At 45.9% G+C, this 17,855-nt stretch overlaps 2 protein-coding genes across 3 annotated transcripts; both read left to right on the forward strand.

Annotated features, from left to right (window-relative positions):
• Positions 1–3,980: 3,980 nt before the first annotated feature.
• Positions 3,981–8,160, forward strand: LOC125509734 (Low temperature viability protein). 2 transcript variants are annotated; one of them, XM_048674757.2, is made up of 5 exons: positions 3,982–4,435; positions 4,503–4,847; positions 5,466–6,074; positions 6,653–6,780; positions 7,512–8,160. In XM_048674757.2, exons 1-5 carry the CDS (start codon positions 4,067–4,069, stop codon positions 7,513–7,515), a joined length of 1,455 nt encoding a protein of 484 aa, XP_048530714.2. In that variant the 5' UTR covers positions 3,982–4,066; the 3' UTR covers positions 7,516–8,160. The 2 variants fall into 2 exon arrangements, with proteins under 2 accessions (XP_048530715.2, XP_048530714.2); XM_048674758.2 differs by lacking the exon at positions 7,512–8,160 and having other exon boundaries at positions 3,981–4,435; positions 6,653–6,784.
• A 4,610-nt stretch (positions 8,161–12,770) lies between these two features.
• On the forward strand, positions 12,771–16,461 carry LOC125507129 (mechanosensitive ion channel protein 5-like). Its single transcript, XM_048671813.2, has 4 exons — positions 12,771–15,135; positions 15,228–15,645; positions 15,735–15,937; positions 16,030–16,461. The coding sequence occupies exons 1-4, from the start codon at positions 13,271–13,273 to the stop codon at positions 16,313–16,315; spliced, it is 2,772 nt and encodes a 923-aa protein (XP_048527770.2). The 5' UTR covers positions 12,771–13,270; the 3' UTR covers positions 16,316–16,461.
• The last annotated feature ends 1,394 nt before the right edge of the window (positions 16,462–17,855 follow it).

Raw genomic sequence — 17,855 nt, forward strand, 5'->3', positions numbered from 1 at the left:
AGTCCATTCACCCCTCCCCTATAGACATACTTATCGATCCTACATATATTTTCTAAGATTTTCTCATGGATGAGTTCATGTGTGTGCAAATACTTCTGTTGTGTTAGCTTGTACTAGATGGTGACATGGTGGTACCGGAGCCAGGCAATACTTCTAGGCTTTTAGCACTAACTGTCAGCTTCCTTTTCTAGTTTCAGCTAATAGTAGATCATGCTATTACTTCAACATTATTTTGTTTCTTAATGGGAAGTTTCGGCATTTTTGACTAGCTACAATCTCTTTTTGGAGACAGACTTATCTGGGTCTCCCTAAATAGGCTTTTGGTTATGTGTTGTTACACAACAATTAGTTCCTTGGTCAAATTATTCTGCTAGGCTTTAACACTACATCAGTTCGATCAACACATGCTTTTGGTTATATGATGTTACCCTGGAATTATTCTGCCAGGCTTTAACACTAACTGACAGGAGTACTTTCTTGTAATAAAGCCCCTACAATTAATTAGTTCCCTGATCAAATTATGATGTCGTTATGTTTACCTCTAGGTAATCCATAATCTGTATGCTACATTTGCTGATCGAACTGATGTAGTGGAAATGGTTGTAGCATTGTCTCGGAGTTTTGAATCATTATGCAAGACAGAGGTTTGTTATACATTTCTGTATCAGTAGCATCTTTGTTTATTTTTTTAGCTTTCAGAGAATACATAAATTTAACTACTATTGTTTGTCATCTCTTTATGTGTGATTGTAGCATCTTTGATTTTCTATTTAACTTCCTAGAAATGTATAAATTCACAGCTCCTCTATCTAAAAGTAATCTTCTAGTGCAGTGTCATTGAAGTGCATTTTAGTTTTTTTTATGCGCAATAACAAATTAGTTACTCTCACAACTAGATTAAATTATGCCGATGTACCATGCTTGCACTTTCTGATCCACATTCGGCACCTTATGAGCAAAATTACAACTCATAAGGTGCCGAATCTAGATCAGGAAGTGCAAGCATACACACACCAGCATAATTTAATCAAGCTGTGAGAGTAACTAATATGTTATTCCACATAAAAGACCCTGAAGGGCACTTTAGTGGCACTACACTAGAAGATTGCTATCGGATAGAAGAGTTGTAAAACGTATGCATTCATGAAGCTAAAATAGAAAAGCAAAAATACTACAGACACGAAAGGGATAACAAACAACATTAGTTAAATTTATGTCTTCCCTGAAAGCTGAACAGAAAGCAAATATGCTACAGCTACAGATACAAAAAAGGGATGACAAAGCTATGTCTTATATAATGATTCAAAACTCTCAGACAATGCTACAACCATTTTCACTACATCAACTTTATCAACAAATGTAGTGTCTAGATTACGGATTACCCGCAAGTAAACATAACAACATCACAATTTGACGAGGGAACTAATTGTAGGGGCCTTGTTCCAAGATAGTACAACTGGCAGTTAGTGCAAAAGCCTAACAGAATAATTGCATTGTAACATCATGTAACCAAAATCATTTGTTGATCGAACTAATATATGGAACTAATTTGACCAGGGAACTAATTGCAATGTAATATATCATATAACCAAAGCACATTTAAGGAAACCCAGACAAGACTATCGCTAAAAACAAATTGTAGTTCTCCCAAAATGTTGAAACTTCCCGTTAAGAAACAAGATAATGTTGAAGCAACACCATGATCTACTGTTAGTTGAAACTAGAGAAGCAGGCTGACAGTTAGTGCTAAAGCCTAGAAGTATTGCCTGGCCCTAGTACCACCATGTCACCATCTAGCATAAGCTAATGCAAACATGAGTATTTGCAGACACATGAAGTCATCCATGGAAATTCTGATAAAATACCCCATGCGGATCACCATTGCATAATATATAAAAGTGTGAACAGATGCGTGATCATAGTGTTCACATTTAAAGTTCAAAATAACTACAGAGATCATCTTATTCACAAAAAAATACTAGCATGTTGAATAGCTAGCCTAAACAAAAATGTCAATCTCACCCTTACCTCCTTCCTGTAAAGTGTAATCTCGCGCAAACATTATTCACAGAGGTGTGTACAGAAGGAGAGAAGGGAGGTGTACCTGCGCATGGAGGAAGATTGCTTGGTGGCTAATCTCACGCACGATGGTGATGCGGGCTCCCTACGAAGACGCCCAACACCAGAGGTGTGAAGAGAAGGGCGAACCGGGTTGCAGAGGAGGATGGGGCTGACCTGGTGCATCTCGGAGCAGAGGAGGACGAGCCATGGCGGGTGCAGAGGAGGACATGCACCATGACGAGCGATCCCAAGGTGAGATCGAGGCGAGGAACCCATGGCTAGCAAGATCCAAGAGGAAGACGCCATGGAGTAGCCCCACATGACGCTCCCCGTTGAGCTCGTGCTGCCGGCGACGAATCGACGACTCGATGTGTTGATGCCCCCGTACAGATCAAGGGCATGCACGGTGATGGCTGGGCGGTGGGACGCTAGGGGAGGAGGCTAGATGGGAGGTCGAGACGGCTGGATCCTAGAGGTGGAGGGGCGGCGAAGGCGACATCTCGCCTCGATCTGGATCAGATCAAGGGAAAAGAGAGAGTCGGGTGTGAGATTTTTTGGGGATGGATCTGAGAGAGCTTGGTGGGTGGCGTTTGGTGTGAGAGAAAGACACAGGTGGATGGAGTTTTATTTGGTGGGGTGCGGTTTGGGTGGGGTCCTTTCCCTGTACGCCCGCACAAACTAATGTGGCAATTTTTCTTTTTCTCTCCCTATTTCTCTCACATGCACAGATCATGAGACATCCAATGTGTAGTATAATATGTATATGCGATTTCTTTTCATCATTTTGGTTTGCATTGGTAAAAACAATCCTATTTCCAATTGGCTACCATCGGACTATTACACTATCTTCTAACACAAGGTCTTATTAAACTTTTCAATGCAATCCCAACCTATGTTTCTTCTCTATCCTGATATAAAGTGCATTTAATATTCATATATGCAGAGTATTTGCTAGAGAAAATGCTTGCTATACTCTTGCCATCCCTTGCATAAAAGGAAATGACATGTTATCAATTGAGGTGACTATAAAGCAGTTGGTGAATGGGGTTCAGACCAGGTAAAAATTTAAAAGAATTGATGGAGATGAAAACAAGCGAACACAAACTAAACTGGCAACTCAAAATCCCCTCCAAATTCATGCAGGGCTAGCTACTTGGCTCCTCGGGCCCTCCCCACTCGAGCAATTCTCACCATTCGATCTTCTTTTGGATTCATCCGGCCCATGTCGCTGATGAACTTTTAATTACCTTTGCATATATAATTCCTAACTGCCATTGAAGACCCCAATTGTAGGCCCACGATTCACTGAGATGTATGTCCCTCAATCGCCCGATAAAACTTTATTATCTTGTCGCAAGCATATCTACCCATTAAAAATATGTACAAAAGCACTTCTCAAAACACAATAGACTATTGGAAGCAGCGACGAGTGATAAAGTTACAAACTGATCAATGAAAGGTTTAAGTTTGAAATTGTCCACTAACAAAAAAAACTGCAGCTTCACCTTCTTCTTCCTCTCATTCCCCCTATTCCATCTATATAACCAATTTTTTTTTTTAAAAAGACACTCACACGGGCTCTCTCAGACGCGGTGGCACCCGCCGCGTCTTTCCCCGCTAATATAGGAAAGGAAGCCACCACCGTCGGACCTGCCCGCCCGCTCTCCCATACACACACAGATGCTCGTTGGTGCAATCGTAGCTTGTTTGTCTCAATCTAGATTCATCAAACTCGTTCAACTTATGTTTCAAGCCCACACAAATTTGGATTTTTGTTTTGTTTTTGCCACTCGAACTTATATATAATTAAAAGTGATATGTCAAATTTGAAGTGGCATAAGGGAAATGAGCAAAACCTAGAGGGGTGACAACAAAATTTCTCCCCCAAAAGTTCTATTCGTCCGTTTCACGCTCCCACGCTCCCACGGTCTCACTCTCACCCCCAAACCCAAATCCCCAAACCCTAACCACAGCACCTACCTCCTCCTCCGCCGCCGCCGCCGCCATGGCAGGAGCAGGAGTGGGCGGCCGCAAGGCTCGCAACTTCGCGACCTTTCGCCTATTCCCCCGCGACGGTGCCGCCGACCCCAACGACCGCGTCTTCGTCCGCGTCGACAACAACGCCTACACCATCCCCGGCTTCGGCGACGACGAAGACCCTTCCCTCTCCCCCACCGCCGCCGCCGACCAATTCCCTTCCTCCACCTCTGCCCCCCTCCCCGACCACGTCCGCCAGCAGATCCTTGAGCTCGGCCTCCCCGACGATGGCTACAACTACCTTCTCCATCTCCGTGAGCTGCGGCCCTCCGCTGTGGCCTCCTCCTTCGTGCCCAGCCATACCGCCCGCCCAGAGCAACTTCCCCTGGACGTCAAGGTTGGTTATTTCTCAAAAGCCCATCCAAGCCTGCCATTTGAGTGTCTAATGTTGGTTCTGTGTGCAGGCCTATGATGCAAGCAAGGTGCGGGTTTCTTCTGGCAAGGTCGAGGAAGAGCTGGACGAGGGGAGGACCATGTGTAAGGTGGCCGCAAAGACGGCACCGGTGAGGCGAGTTGAGAAGGCCGTCGACCCTGACGTTGCAAGGTTGCTCGATGAGAGCGAGGATGAGGGTTTGGAGGAGGATTTCGTCATCATGGCAAACCAAGCCGAAGGGGATGACATGGAGGATGAAAGTGAGGAAGAGGGTGGTGGTGTGTTCAGTGATGTGGAAAATGATGAGGAGTTCGACAATGAAGAGGATGAGCCCAAGCCGAGGGTGCCACGATTGCTGGATGAACAATTTGATTTGGTGAGCTTCTTTCATTTGATAACCCTCTCAGTTTGCTTTGCAAGACGGTCTGAAAAAACTGTTATCTTGTTAGTTAAAGTTTATGATTGATTGATTGCTAGCTTGTTTCTGAAAGGAAGATCACTAAGTTTTGGTAAATTTAACTGATACTATAACTTGCTAACACACAATGACGAGTCTGCAGCTTTAGTATGTTACTGTCAGCGTTGAATACTACTTCCCATTTGTTGCAACCGTACCCCTACTGTTATGGATAATTAAGTACAATATGATATGGAAATATCTGTTATATATATTTTATAACAATCTTTGCTTCCTAGTTTGTCATTTGTATTTAACCATTCAGTAGATTCAACGCGTTCTCTATGTAGAAGATTTAGCAGGACTGTGTTAGGCACTTTCCTGTTGTAGACTAGGACTATGTCGAAAGTTAAATTGACCTTGTAACTATTCAAGTGAACATATAGGATGGAGTATCTTGTATTGCTTGTATCATTAACCGCCTGCTGTTTCTGAAATTTAGGCTGGAAATCTTGTTCTATGCTTTGAACCTTCACATTTATTTTATTTTATAAAAAGCTATACTTCAGATCTTGACTTCTCGTGGACCAATTGCAGCTTGCTCTGGAAGAGTATGGAGCTAGTGATGATGATGATGGAGCTGTTAGAGATGGGGAACATGAACTCCCAACAGAGGTTATAGATGAATTGAAGTTGTTCCACAATCAAAATGTATGTGTTGATGAAGAATATAGAACACCGGCAGATTTTGTTCGTGGAAAACTTGACTCAACCACCGCTGAGGAGGTGGATGAATCTGCTAATGTGATCCAAAAGTGTGCTGAATATGCTGAAAGGTATTTAAATGAAACTGCAGAAGATGAAGAGGTCTTGCTTGTTTCAGAAAGCAGTGATGAATCTGAAGTTTGGGACTGTGAGACCATTGTTTCCATGTACTCTAACTTGGACAATCATCCTGGCAAAATTCAAACTCCAGGAAATCCTAGAAATCGTCTTCCCAAAGTTTTCCCTGGGGAAACAGCAACAACGAAAGATATCATCAAGCTTCATGGTAAAGAGAAACTTCCTGTAGATTACCTGCCACAGAGGAAAAGAAAAGTTGAAAAGGAGAAGAAAGCAAAGCCCACAGAAGCTTCAGATGCTGAATATTATTTTGAAAAGGTAGTAGTTCAGAAGGAAACAAAAGATGAAAAGAAAGCTAGAAAGGTAAACATATATTTGGTTTTATGTTCCTTGAGATGATATGATCATGTGTTCATTTGATCAGCTAACATTTGAGATGGAAAAATGGGAGAACATGTTAGTATTGTTGACTTGATGCGTCACCATTCTTAAAAATTGACCAGCTACATGTGATAAACTGATGTTGGCTTAGGGGAAATTTACTTTGTTAGTATCTGAAATTGAACCTGGACCGTTAATTCTCTTACAACGTATTTGTTCTGTCCATATAGCTTTACCAAATCATGGTAATTCCAAATACACATCCGATGTAATCTGTCATCACAAAACCTATACACGAATGGACTAATTGTTTGTTAAGCACTACCAAATTCCAATCCTGAAAATGCGTGGATCATAGAAGTGCAGTCATGTTTCTTGGTTATAATTTTGAACTGCATACTGATCCATAATATGGCTCAGTTGGCGGTGCTTTCATGCTTGGTTGTTAATGGATCTGTAAAACCACATGTATACATAAATCATTTACCTTCTACACCTGATTGAGATAACATTTGCTTATTAATTTTGACAACCTTACCCTATGTGCCTAATTTTTCTAGTCCGCGGTAAAAGAAGAGAAGAGAGAAGCCCGGAAAGCAAAGAAAGAGCTGAAAGAACTGTATAAATTTGAAACACAGAAGGCTCAGAAAGTTGCCGCTGTTACAGGACCATCTTCCATACGGCTAATGTAAGTGGCCATACTGATTGTCATGTTACATTGTATGAATTGGATAAGTTTATTGGTAATTGTCACAATTCATTACATCGCGAAAAAAGGAGTACTCTTTGATCGACATGTCTGTAGATATGGAATTAACTATCATTCCTGTCCACTTAAATGTAGATGTAAATAGATATCTCTATCCATATGACTTAAGTGACATGTCTGTTGATACCTTCATATTAACCGGGATATCCATGTTTTGAAAAAAATGAGTACTCTTTGATTTTCATCTTTGATTGACATGTTTTGAAAAAAATCAGATAAGATGGACAACTATTCAAGATATAGATGTTTGATAAAATAGTAACCTGGATATCCATCTTCCTTACATTTAATCTCCAACCAGTAAATAGAATTCTTCCGAAACAAATGAGTTGAAACTCTGTGGAGCTTGCATAATCTTTTAGCATGTTATAAGTTTAATTCTGAAGGTCTTAAGAAAGATAAAATGGAGAATATCCTGATATTATTACTATTATTTCGTTCTAGTTATTTATTCTTCAGAAACTATCTGAACATAATCTATCGTATTAACTTGAAGCTTTTTGCATGGAAGTATTTGAACAAAGAAATATTTGTTGCTTGACCCAAAATGATTAGTATGATTCAATTACGCCATGGTTTGCACTTGATTTTCCCACCACTAAATTGATCAAATATTCTGTGCATGCTAAAATGTCTTTTCACCGTTGCAGATAATTGTCCTGTGTCATATGTAACATGTTTCCTACATCTGCTGAACGGTTGAAGCCTTGAAGACAGTGGTCCAGAGCAAGATAGGTTGTCCCATTCTCTGGACTGGAGGCAGTGAATGATTTTGCTTGGCGTTACCTTTTTACTGCCGAATGTATGAGTTTTGTGTTACCTTAATGAGCACACCAAGTGAATCAAATGGGCGAATAGTTTTGTGAGCTTACACAGAAATTTGCAGGATCCAGATACCTCCGGAAATCCTCTCTTCAAAACAGAGGTTACAAAGATTTATCAATTCCAGGGGTTCGAGCAAAAGCAAAATGCTCTTTCCGGTTGCTGGTAGTGCTATTTCTTTCTAGGTTTTGCAGTAATATCAGTATATGAGATTGTTTATGAAAGCGGTAGTATGACAATCGAGTGGACGTGGTCCTGGTATCTTTGTTGTTTGGGATCTGTGACTGCAGTTTGTTGGGTAAAATACCGGGCTGCAGCAATATTAGCATACATTCATAACGTATTTGTCAGATTGCCATGTGGCCTTGTGACATTTCAAATCGTTAGAGCATCTCTACCCTCTACCAGATTCCTCAAAAGTAAAAGTTATATCCGAGGCAATATTTTGTTTGGTTTTAAGGGATTAGACCCCATCCACCTGATCCTCTATGTCTTTAGTTTCTTAAAATTATAACTTTGTATTTATATTGTCCTTAGGTTGGGCGTTCAGGTTTACCAGAAAACTTGCGTTTTTTTTTTAATTTTTGAACAGAGTAGGGTCTCGAAGGACCCAGACTTTCATTAGATACTCCAGTGGAAAGCGTTGGCCGCCTACAGTGGAAAGCTAGATGTATACTTATTCACGGACGGTCAAAGTTTGTGACATGACTTTCCACCTCCAGTGGAAAGCGGTTAGCCGCCTACCTTCGTAAAGCATGACCTCTTTGAATATTAGGGTTCAATGGTGTTGAAATCTTTAAAGCAAGATCAATCTTGGACACATTTCAATTTTTTTTGAAATTCACAATTTAGAACTATATGCAACTTCTCCTAAACTATAACCAAATTTCCTATTAAAATAATTTATCGTGTTTGACATGTTTTATGTTAATGTGACGCATGGTTAGTATAAAAGAGGTTTCTTGAAAGTTTCATTTTATCTATTCGTTGGCATCAGATATATTTAGAATGTGTTCCATCATGTTTCATAGAGTTTCACACATGTATACAGATCTACCCAAATGATAAGTGTTACACGTGTGGCATGAAGCAACATGGTCCAAATGCTCTCATTATCATGGCGGCTGCTACAAAACAACCGACTGAGCTCCATAGGAAATCAGTCGGGTCTGTAGCCGTCCGATTAGCCCGTGTAGTCGTTCGATCACACACAGAAAGCCCCCGCCGTATCCTTGTCCCTCCGTCGCAGCGGCCCATGTATTGCAGCAACACCGGCTTGATGTTTCTATGCAACACCGACAGACGACGGGGCGTGCTGCGTTGCAGCACTGTGGCGCCTCGCCCATCTGACCAGCATCTCCGGCAAGTGCTACATCCCAAAATCAACTGCAGCACTGTCGACCACCGACGGGTCGCATAGCAGGAGCATCACAAGTGTTGCATAGCAGGGCGGCAAGGATGCGTTGTAGCACCGGCCGCCGCCGACAAATCCCCGTGTTAGAGCGTTGATAGCACCGTCGAACGCTGCATCGCAGCAATGACAACCGCCAACGAGCCGCCATATCAGCCCAGCATCATGAGGTGCTGCATAGCAGCGCCCGTGAGGCTACGTTGCAGCACCGGCAACCGACGACGACTGCCATGTCACAGCGCCGACGGGAGCGTCGAACATGGCTGCATTCAGGAGTGCTGCATAGCAGCCGCCGGCGACATCGACGAGTGCCGCACCGCAACACCAGCATCGAGGAGCTTTGCATCGCAATATTGGTGGCACCGTCGGGCATCGAGTTATAGCACCGGAGCTCTGAATCAAATGACGAGGGCAGCGTTGCAGCCATCAGCAGCCGTCGACGACCGCTGCAACGCAACGCCGACAACACCGGTGTGTGCCCTTTCGCAAAAGCGGAGTGGTGCTTGGGCAACCATGGTAGACGCGTCACGGCGCACCGGCGTGTGGTGTCGCGGAGCAGTGGGGTGGGGGGTGGGAGCTTGGCACCATAGCGGATGCTGCAGGCCATGGTGCAAGATGTGTGGGGAGCGAGAAAAGGGACCGAACTTGGTCTAAAACTCGAGCGGTTCTCGTTAGCTCTGGAAGATGAGGAGATAAAAGCTGACAGGTGGGCGGGACCCACAGGACGCATGGCGTTCGCATCGCACGATTGATGCGAGTGGAAAATCATCCGGTTGAAGTTGATTGATTTCCCATTACCATCTATTTTGTCACATCAAACAGATGACATCAGTGAAAATTTTCTATTTTTTCAAACTTAAAAATGTTTTTATCTCTTAAATAAAAAATTCAATTAAAAATCCATTTCATCATTAAATTCGTCTCGACGAGATCTTCAAAACTAGATCCCATACTGTTATGTTTCAGGGACTTTTTTGGGGCCAAAAACTTGCCATGAAGTTATACTGAAGTTGCCATAGTGTTTACATTAAAGTTGCCATGATATGTTTCATCTATTTTTTTCTTCTAGATTTAAAGCTACCATTGTATTTCAACTACTTTTCATGGCAAATTTTATTAATTGACCATGAATTTTTTTAGTAATTAACAACAGAAAATTTAATTCAAGGATCATGGCAATTTTAGTTTATAGATCATGACAATTTTAGTATTTTGACCATGGCAATTCTACTGTTTTGATCATGGAAATTATTTTTTATATGAACCATGGAAAATTTTAGTGCATGTATCATGGAAAATTTAATTAATTCACCATGGAAATTTTAGTTTCTGGTTTATGGCAAATTTGAGTCATTGACTATGCATTTTTAAAGTAATTGATAATGGATTATTTTTTAATTATGAACTATGTCGAAATTATTTCATGGATCATGATTTTTTTAATAATTCTCCGTGGAAAGTTTAGTTTTTAATCCCCTTTATTATAACATGACAAAATTAATTTAAACGTAGAAGAAAAGTAGTTGAAACATATCATGACAACTTCAGTGTAAAAACCATGACAATTTATGTGCAATAGACATGGCAACTTTTGACCGCCAAAAGATATCGTCGGAACATATCAATATGGGATCTAGTTTTGAAGTCTTTGTTGTGACGGATTTAATGATGAATACGGATTTTAAATCGAATTTTTCATTTAAGAGGTAAAGCACTTTAAAGTTTTAAAAACTCAAAAGATTCCCGCTGATATTATCTGTTTTTGTCCCTTTTTGCTTGCATGTGTGAAAAAGAGAAAAAGGCTGACGTGTTACAATGGTTGGCTAAAAAGACGTGTGAACGAAATTGCTTTGTGCCACACGTGTGACACTTATCAGGGTCCAAGTTCTATCATGTTTTGGCTGTCTCTCTTTGAAATCCATTTAATACTAGCGGAGTGAAAACTAGTAAAGCATATTTTGGAAAATCATAAAACATAATTAAACTAAATTGTATGTAAGTTTAATTAAAAAATTATAGCTCAATGAAAATCCAAATGAAATGGGTGATTTTTTAAATGAATTTACAACCACAATGGCGAAGAAGTAATGAAGTCACAATCACAACTACCTAAATATTTTTGAAACCGAGATTAATGTGTGTAAGGTAATAGCACCGAGATTTAAATGAGAAAACATATCTTTCGAGACTAATTGAAAGTTGAATAAGACTAGAATCAAATAACAAGAGTAGCATTATGCAAAATCTAGACAAGAATGAAGTTGATATCCTGAATGGAGTCACATGGGTGGGTCTAGAGCTAGGAAGGAGGTGAATGAAGTGCAAGGGAATTTAATGCATCGGGTAGTATATACTACAACGTGTCAATCCTTGGTTGGCTAAGAGAACTCCGGTAGAAACCAGCTCCGCTAGAAAAGCATTTTGCACAACCATGATTTCAGTGCTCTTAGGGGACATATCTTTGCCCAGCCCCAACCCAATGTCCATCATATTCCCCATGTGTTCGCTATAAACCATTCCACCCGTCGCAACAAATCCAAAAGGATACATGAAAGGTACCACACAAACTAAGTCTTGTGGCTCGACCGACTCTGCATCGTGGATTCCGTCCAAACAAAACCAGTGGTTGGTGACCTTGATGCATGGGCATACACTGAAGTCAGGTGTGCATGAACGCTGCTACGGAGTCACTATCTAATGCACCATAGCTAGATTCAAAAGTTAATAACTGATAACAACTAACAAAAAATAGAAGTGAAAATTTGGGCAAAAGTGACACTATAACAAATAAAAAGCTAATGTAAAAGCCCATGAAAGTAAGCGAAAATGAAAACAATAAAGCTTAAAAGGGCCGGCCAACTGGTGCATAATTTTTTTGGGAAACATTCAAAATCTACTAAATTATCACGCGCACAATGTGGGCTGGGTGTGCGGGCGCGATGTGCCCCATCGAAGGCATGTGATGTACGTTGTGCCGTATGAAACACATAAACAAATGGAAAAGTAACAAAGACTTCATAAAAAACCCTAAAATGTTAACATATCAATGGAGAACAAAAGAGAACCGTGGATCGACCAATTTTTGTTGCTGCCGTAACTTGATTGAGCGTGGAGTTTCTTCTTCCTTATCGCGTCAAGCTGCCCACTAGCCTAGCCTAACCGATGGCCCATGCACCAGCGGCATACAACGTTACCACGTGTGCCTCACCGCCCCTTCGATGTGTTGTCGCGCCCCGACCATCCCTCAACCCCGACCCCCATCCCCACCACTCATCTTCCCGGGAGCTAGCAGAATACCTGTCAGTGTCACCTCTACCGCTCGCTCTTGCTAATTTTCAGGTGACCTGCAAATCATAAGCACGAAAAGAAAGTAAAATGATGCTACTAGCCCAGCTCAACTTGATCTCTTTCTTTCTTTGCTTTTTTTTTTTCTTAAAAAAACTTGATTTTTTTGGCCATCGCGCACTATCTTTCACCCCGACGGTTTGGTCTCCTGTGTATGCACCTTTGTCATGCATGCATGGATTTTATGTTGAAAAGGAAAATACTACAACGGTTTGATGTGCGGGACAGAGGTGCATGCCCAACATTTTTGCACCCACCACCACCATTACCATCGGGGACATGCATGCATGGGAGAAGCACCAAGAGACCGACGAGGAAAGGAATCAGCGAGACCATATCTACCACCCCGAAATAGGCCTCCGTCCGCAGCTCACCACCACCACTGAGCAGCTAGCGGCCTCCACGGCGGTCTGACAGTTCCAACTTGATTTCCTCGCCGCTGGTCGCGGGGAGCGTTCCACTCCCCCGCAGCAGCCACGTCTTCCGTTGCGTCGCATGCATGCGCCTCCCCCGACCCGATATATGCCACCCCACTCCGCCCTCGACAGCTTCCACTTTTCACTCGCCGGAGCAGATCAATCGTCAGGTGAGGTGAGGTGACCTACACTCCCTCCACTGCCCGCTGCATCGCCTGAACGAACACTGACGATCGGAGGCGGCCTGGGCGGGCCGCGCCTACGTGCCTGACCGGAGGCGGCCCGACGTGCGTCCGGCGTCCCCTCCGGCGCGCGCCAAGCGATCTCCACACGTACGCCCAGCCGATCGATCCAGCCTCCCTCCGCACGTCGCCGATCATTAGCTTGCCCCTGCTGAGACTCAGGCGGAGGCGCGATGGATCTCCCGCGGAAGGGCAGCATCAAGTCGTACGGCGCGTCGCGCTCCGCGTCCTTCGACTTCGACTTCGACCAGGACCGCGGGCGCCGGGAGGTCGTCGTCAAGATCAACGACGACGTCGCCATCGCCGGCGTGGGCGCCAGCTCCTTCTCCCTCAAGGCGCCCGCCGGGCCGGCCTACACCGCCGTCCCCGTGACCGGCTCGGGCGGGTCCAGCGCGCCGGCCTCGCCCACCGGCGCGGGGAGCCGCTTCGCCGAGTCATTCAGCTTCAAGAACCGCCCGCCGCAGTCCCCCCCGTCGCCGGCGAGGGCCGAGGGGGAGTGCAGCGACGACCCGCCCGGCCGCCTCATCGACAACTTCCTGCGGAAGCAGGCCGCTGCCGGCGGCGACCAAGCGCTGGACCCCGAGCTCGAGATGGAGGAGATGCGGCGGCTCCTTAACGTCCCCTCCCCTTCCCGCGTCGCCTTCCAGCAGGACCCGCGCAAGCGCTTCTGCCCGTCGGGCTCCTCCTCCTCCTCGTCCGACGGCGGCGGCGCCAACACCCGGAAGAAGGCCGCCGCCAAAGCGGGAGCAGGAGCCGACCCCGCCGAGGTGCTACGCTGCTCGTCGTCGTCCACGGCCGGCGGTCTGCTGCCGCGCTGCAAGACGCGGTCCCGGCTAATGGACCCCCCACCGCCGTCGAGCGGGTCGACCACCGATGGGGAGCAGCGCGACCGCAAGTCGTTCGTGATGCAGGGCGGCGTGCCGCCCAAGTCCGGGCAGCTCCGGTCGGGCATCCTCAACCGGTCGGGCTTCCTCGGCAAGGCCGGCGGGCACGACGTGGAGGAGGACGACGACCCGTTCGTGGACGAGGACCTCGCCGCCGACTCCAAGCCCGACACGGTGGACTGCCTCATCATCCTGGAGTGGGTGGGCCTGGTGATCATCCTGGTGCTGCTGGTGTGCAGCGTCACCATCCCGACCCTGGCCAGGAAGAAGTTCTCGGGGCTCCACCTCTGGAAGTGGGAGGTGCTCGTCTGCGTGCTCATCTGCGGCCGCCTCATGTCCGGCTGGCTCATCCGCATGGCCGTCTTCTTCGTGGAGCGCAACTTCCTGCTCCGGAAGAAGGTGCTCTACTTCGTGTACGGCGTGCGGCGCGCCGTGCGCAACGTGCTCTGGCTGGGCGTGGCGCTGGTGGCGTGGCACCTGCTCTTCGACAAGGACGCGCAGCGGGAGCAGGACACGCACGCGCTGGTGCTCCCCTACGTCACCAAGGTGCTCTGCTGCCTGCTGGTGGCCACCGCCATCCGGCTGGTGAAGACGCTGCTGCTCAAGGTGCTCGCCTCCTCCTTCCACGTCTCCACCTTCTTCGACCGGATCCAGGACGCGCTCTTCAACCAGTACGTCATCGAGACGCTCTCCGGCCCGCCCTTGGTGGACGAGAACCGCATGCTCGCAGAGGTGCAGCGCCTGCAGAGCGCCGGGGCCAACATCCCCAGCGATCTCCAGGCGGCGGCCATGCCCAGCAAGGCCACCGCCGCCGCCGCTCAGGCGCCGCCCAAGGGCGCGCGGCTCACGGCGGCGGCGTCCCGGAGAGGGGCCAGCAAGCAGCTGCAGAGGCAGAAAAGCGATCGGCACCTGGAAGAGAGCTCCATCTCCATCGACCAGCTCCACAGGCTGAGCCAGAAGAACATCTCCGCGTGGAGCATGAAGAGGCTGATGAAGATCGTCCGCTACGGCGCGCTGACGACCATGGACGAGCAGATCAAGCACGCCACGGGGCCGGACCAGGAGGACGAGCTGGCCACGCAGATACACAGCGAGTACGAGGCCAAGGTCGCCGCCAAGAGGATCTTCCAGAACGTCGCCAAGCCTGGATCCAAGTCAGTAGCATTCCATTCCGCCATTACCGGTCCTTGCTTGCAACAGCTCTTGCCAAGATCGGCACTGATCCAGCTGTGATTTCATGGCGCAGGCACATATACCTGTCGGACCTGATGCGCTTCATGAGGCAGGAGGAGGCCCTGAAGGCCATGGACCTCTTCGAGGGGGCGCAGGAGCAGAACAGGGTGAGCAAGCGGTCGCTCAAGAACTGGGTGGTGAACGCGTTCCGGGAGCGCAAGGCGCTCGCGCTCACGCTCAACGACACCAAGACGGCCGTCAACAAGCTCCACCACATGGCCAACGTCGTGGTGGCGCTCATCGTGTTCGCGCTCTGGCTCCTCATCCTCGGCTTCGCCACCACCAAGACCTTCGTCTTCCTCAGCTCGCAGCTCCTCGTCGCCGCCTTCATCTTCGGCAACACCCTCAAGACCATCTTCGAGGCCATCATCTTCCTCTTCGTCATGCACCCTTTCGACGTCGGCGATCGGTGCGAGGTCGACGGGATGCAGGTTAAAATCCTTCCTGTTGATTTTACATGATCTGGCTGCGTCCAAGGGTTGCACTGATTGACGTGGCTCCAGACTGTTGGGAATTTCAGGTGGTCGTAGAGGAGATGAACATCATGACCACCATCTTCCTACGGTATGACAACCTCAAGGTCTACTATCCCAACAGCAAGCTCGCCACCCTGCCCATCATGAACTACTACAGGAGCCCCGACATGGGAGACGCCGTCGACTTCTCTGTCAACGTCGCCACGCCGCCGGAGAAACTGGCCCTCATGAAGGAGAGGCTGATGCAGTACGTGCCCTTGCTCCTTGCTCACCTGAAATTTGTTGCCAAAGCTCACTCTGTCATGAGCAATACTAAGCCTATGTCATTTTGAATCTCAGCTACCTTGACAACAAGAAAGAGCACTGGTACCCTGGCTCCATGGTCGTGCTCCGCGACATCGATGACACCAACAGGCTCAAAATATCCATCTGGTGCCGGCACACCATCAACTTCCAAGACATGGGGATGAGGTTCGACAGGAGGGAGCTCATTCTCCAAGAGATGATGAAGATCTTGAGAGATCTTGACATCGAGTACCGGATGCTGCCGCTCGACATAAATGTTCGCAATGCGCCTCCCATCAATTCCACTAGGATGCCCACGACATGGGCGTTGAATTGTTGAAATTCGCTATGAACACTTTGCTAGTTAGATTGTGGAGTAAAGTTGCTATGTAGTAGTTATTTAGTAGATTCAACTTTGAGCTACATGTTTGTTGCACTGTGATAGTTTGAACTATATTTGTATTTTTATGAGATGTTAAACCAGATTTACACAGAATTAGAATCAGCTCTAATTCTCACTCTAATACAAAAAGATTGGACAGACATGTTAATAACTAACGTGGCACCGAGTAAGGCGCTACATCATCTAACATGTGAGCCCCTAGCCGCCCCCCTCCATTTCTCCAGCTCACTAAAGATGGATATTTCCCCCCGATAATGGGACCTTTATTGACTCAAAACGTGATATCGAGGCAAAACAACAGCGTAGAGTTCACAACCAGCCTCTGCATATATAACGAGATATACACATACCAAAATATCATGCTTCACACACTAGAAGCAAATTAAGGTACTGGAGGATTTATCTGAAGAGTACTAAATTAAACCAACATACATATATGTGTGTAAACATATCCTTTGCTTCCCGCCCTAGCTGGATACATGCCACTAAAAGAAGCTCCTTGTGCTTTAGCCACTGAAGCAAAGACCACTGAAAGTGCATTAGTCCCCATGTGCATTGAGATATATATGAAGATATGTTCCATATGTGATGCATGCAGACGATTGGATGCATTTGGAATGAATGCCATCAAAGTCAAGATCATTAAGTTATAGTGATAAATATATTATAATCTAGAATATGCAAAAGAAATGGACTCCGAGGCATCAAGATTCAATATACTAATTATATCGAATCTAATATAATTAGTATGAGATCCATGTGATGTAGAAAATGTAAATTATGATTGTGTTTTCATCTTGAGCCAAGCTTGAATGTCAGCATCAAGCTCAAGTAGAATGCTCAAGGAAAAGGTATACATTTGCTAGGTTTTCTTAGTTTCACCGATTTCAAGGTGCTTGGAGGGAGATTGGATTATAGGTTTGATAACCGTACTATTAAGAGGGTTTTCACGTGAGTAGCTTCTTCACGTTGTGCATAGAGTGCTTTCCATGTTTCCTATCCACCTTTTTGGGTGATCTTGGGTGGTTCTCTGTATGAGGACCATGGGCTTGTCAATAGCTTCAAAACGACCCCAAGACTATCAAAATCAGATTTCATATGAGAAAGTTATGTAAGTTTTCATGTTGATGTCCCACCTGTTTTGTGCAGCCTGAAATTTGATGCGGAACGTAGTAATTTCAAAATTTTCCCAACGCACCCACAGGATCATGGTGATGCATAGCAACGAGAGGGAAGAGTGTTGTCCAGGTACCCTCGTAGACCGAAAGCGGAAGCGTTAGCACAACGCGGTTGACGTAGTCGTACGTCTTCATGATCCGACCGATCAAGTACCGAACGTACGGCACCTCCGAGTTCAGTACACGTTCAGCTCGATGACGTCCCTCGAACTCCGATCCAGCCGAGCTTTGAGGGAGAGTTCTGTCAGCACGACGGCGTGGTGACGATGATGATGGTCTACCGACACAGGGCTTCGCCT

The sequence above is a fragment of the Triticum urartu genome, chromosome 5A (genome assembly GCF_056163025.1).
Source record: "Triticum urartu cultivar PI428250 chromosome 5A, HENAU_Tu73, whole genome shotgun sequence".
In the NCBI taxonomy this organism is placed as follows: domain Eukaryota; kingdom Viridiplantae; phylum Streptophyta; class Magnoliopsida; order Poales; family Poaceae; genus Triticum; species Triticum urartu.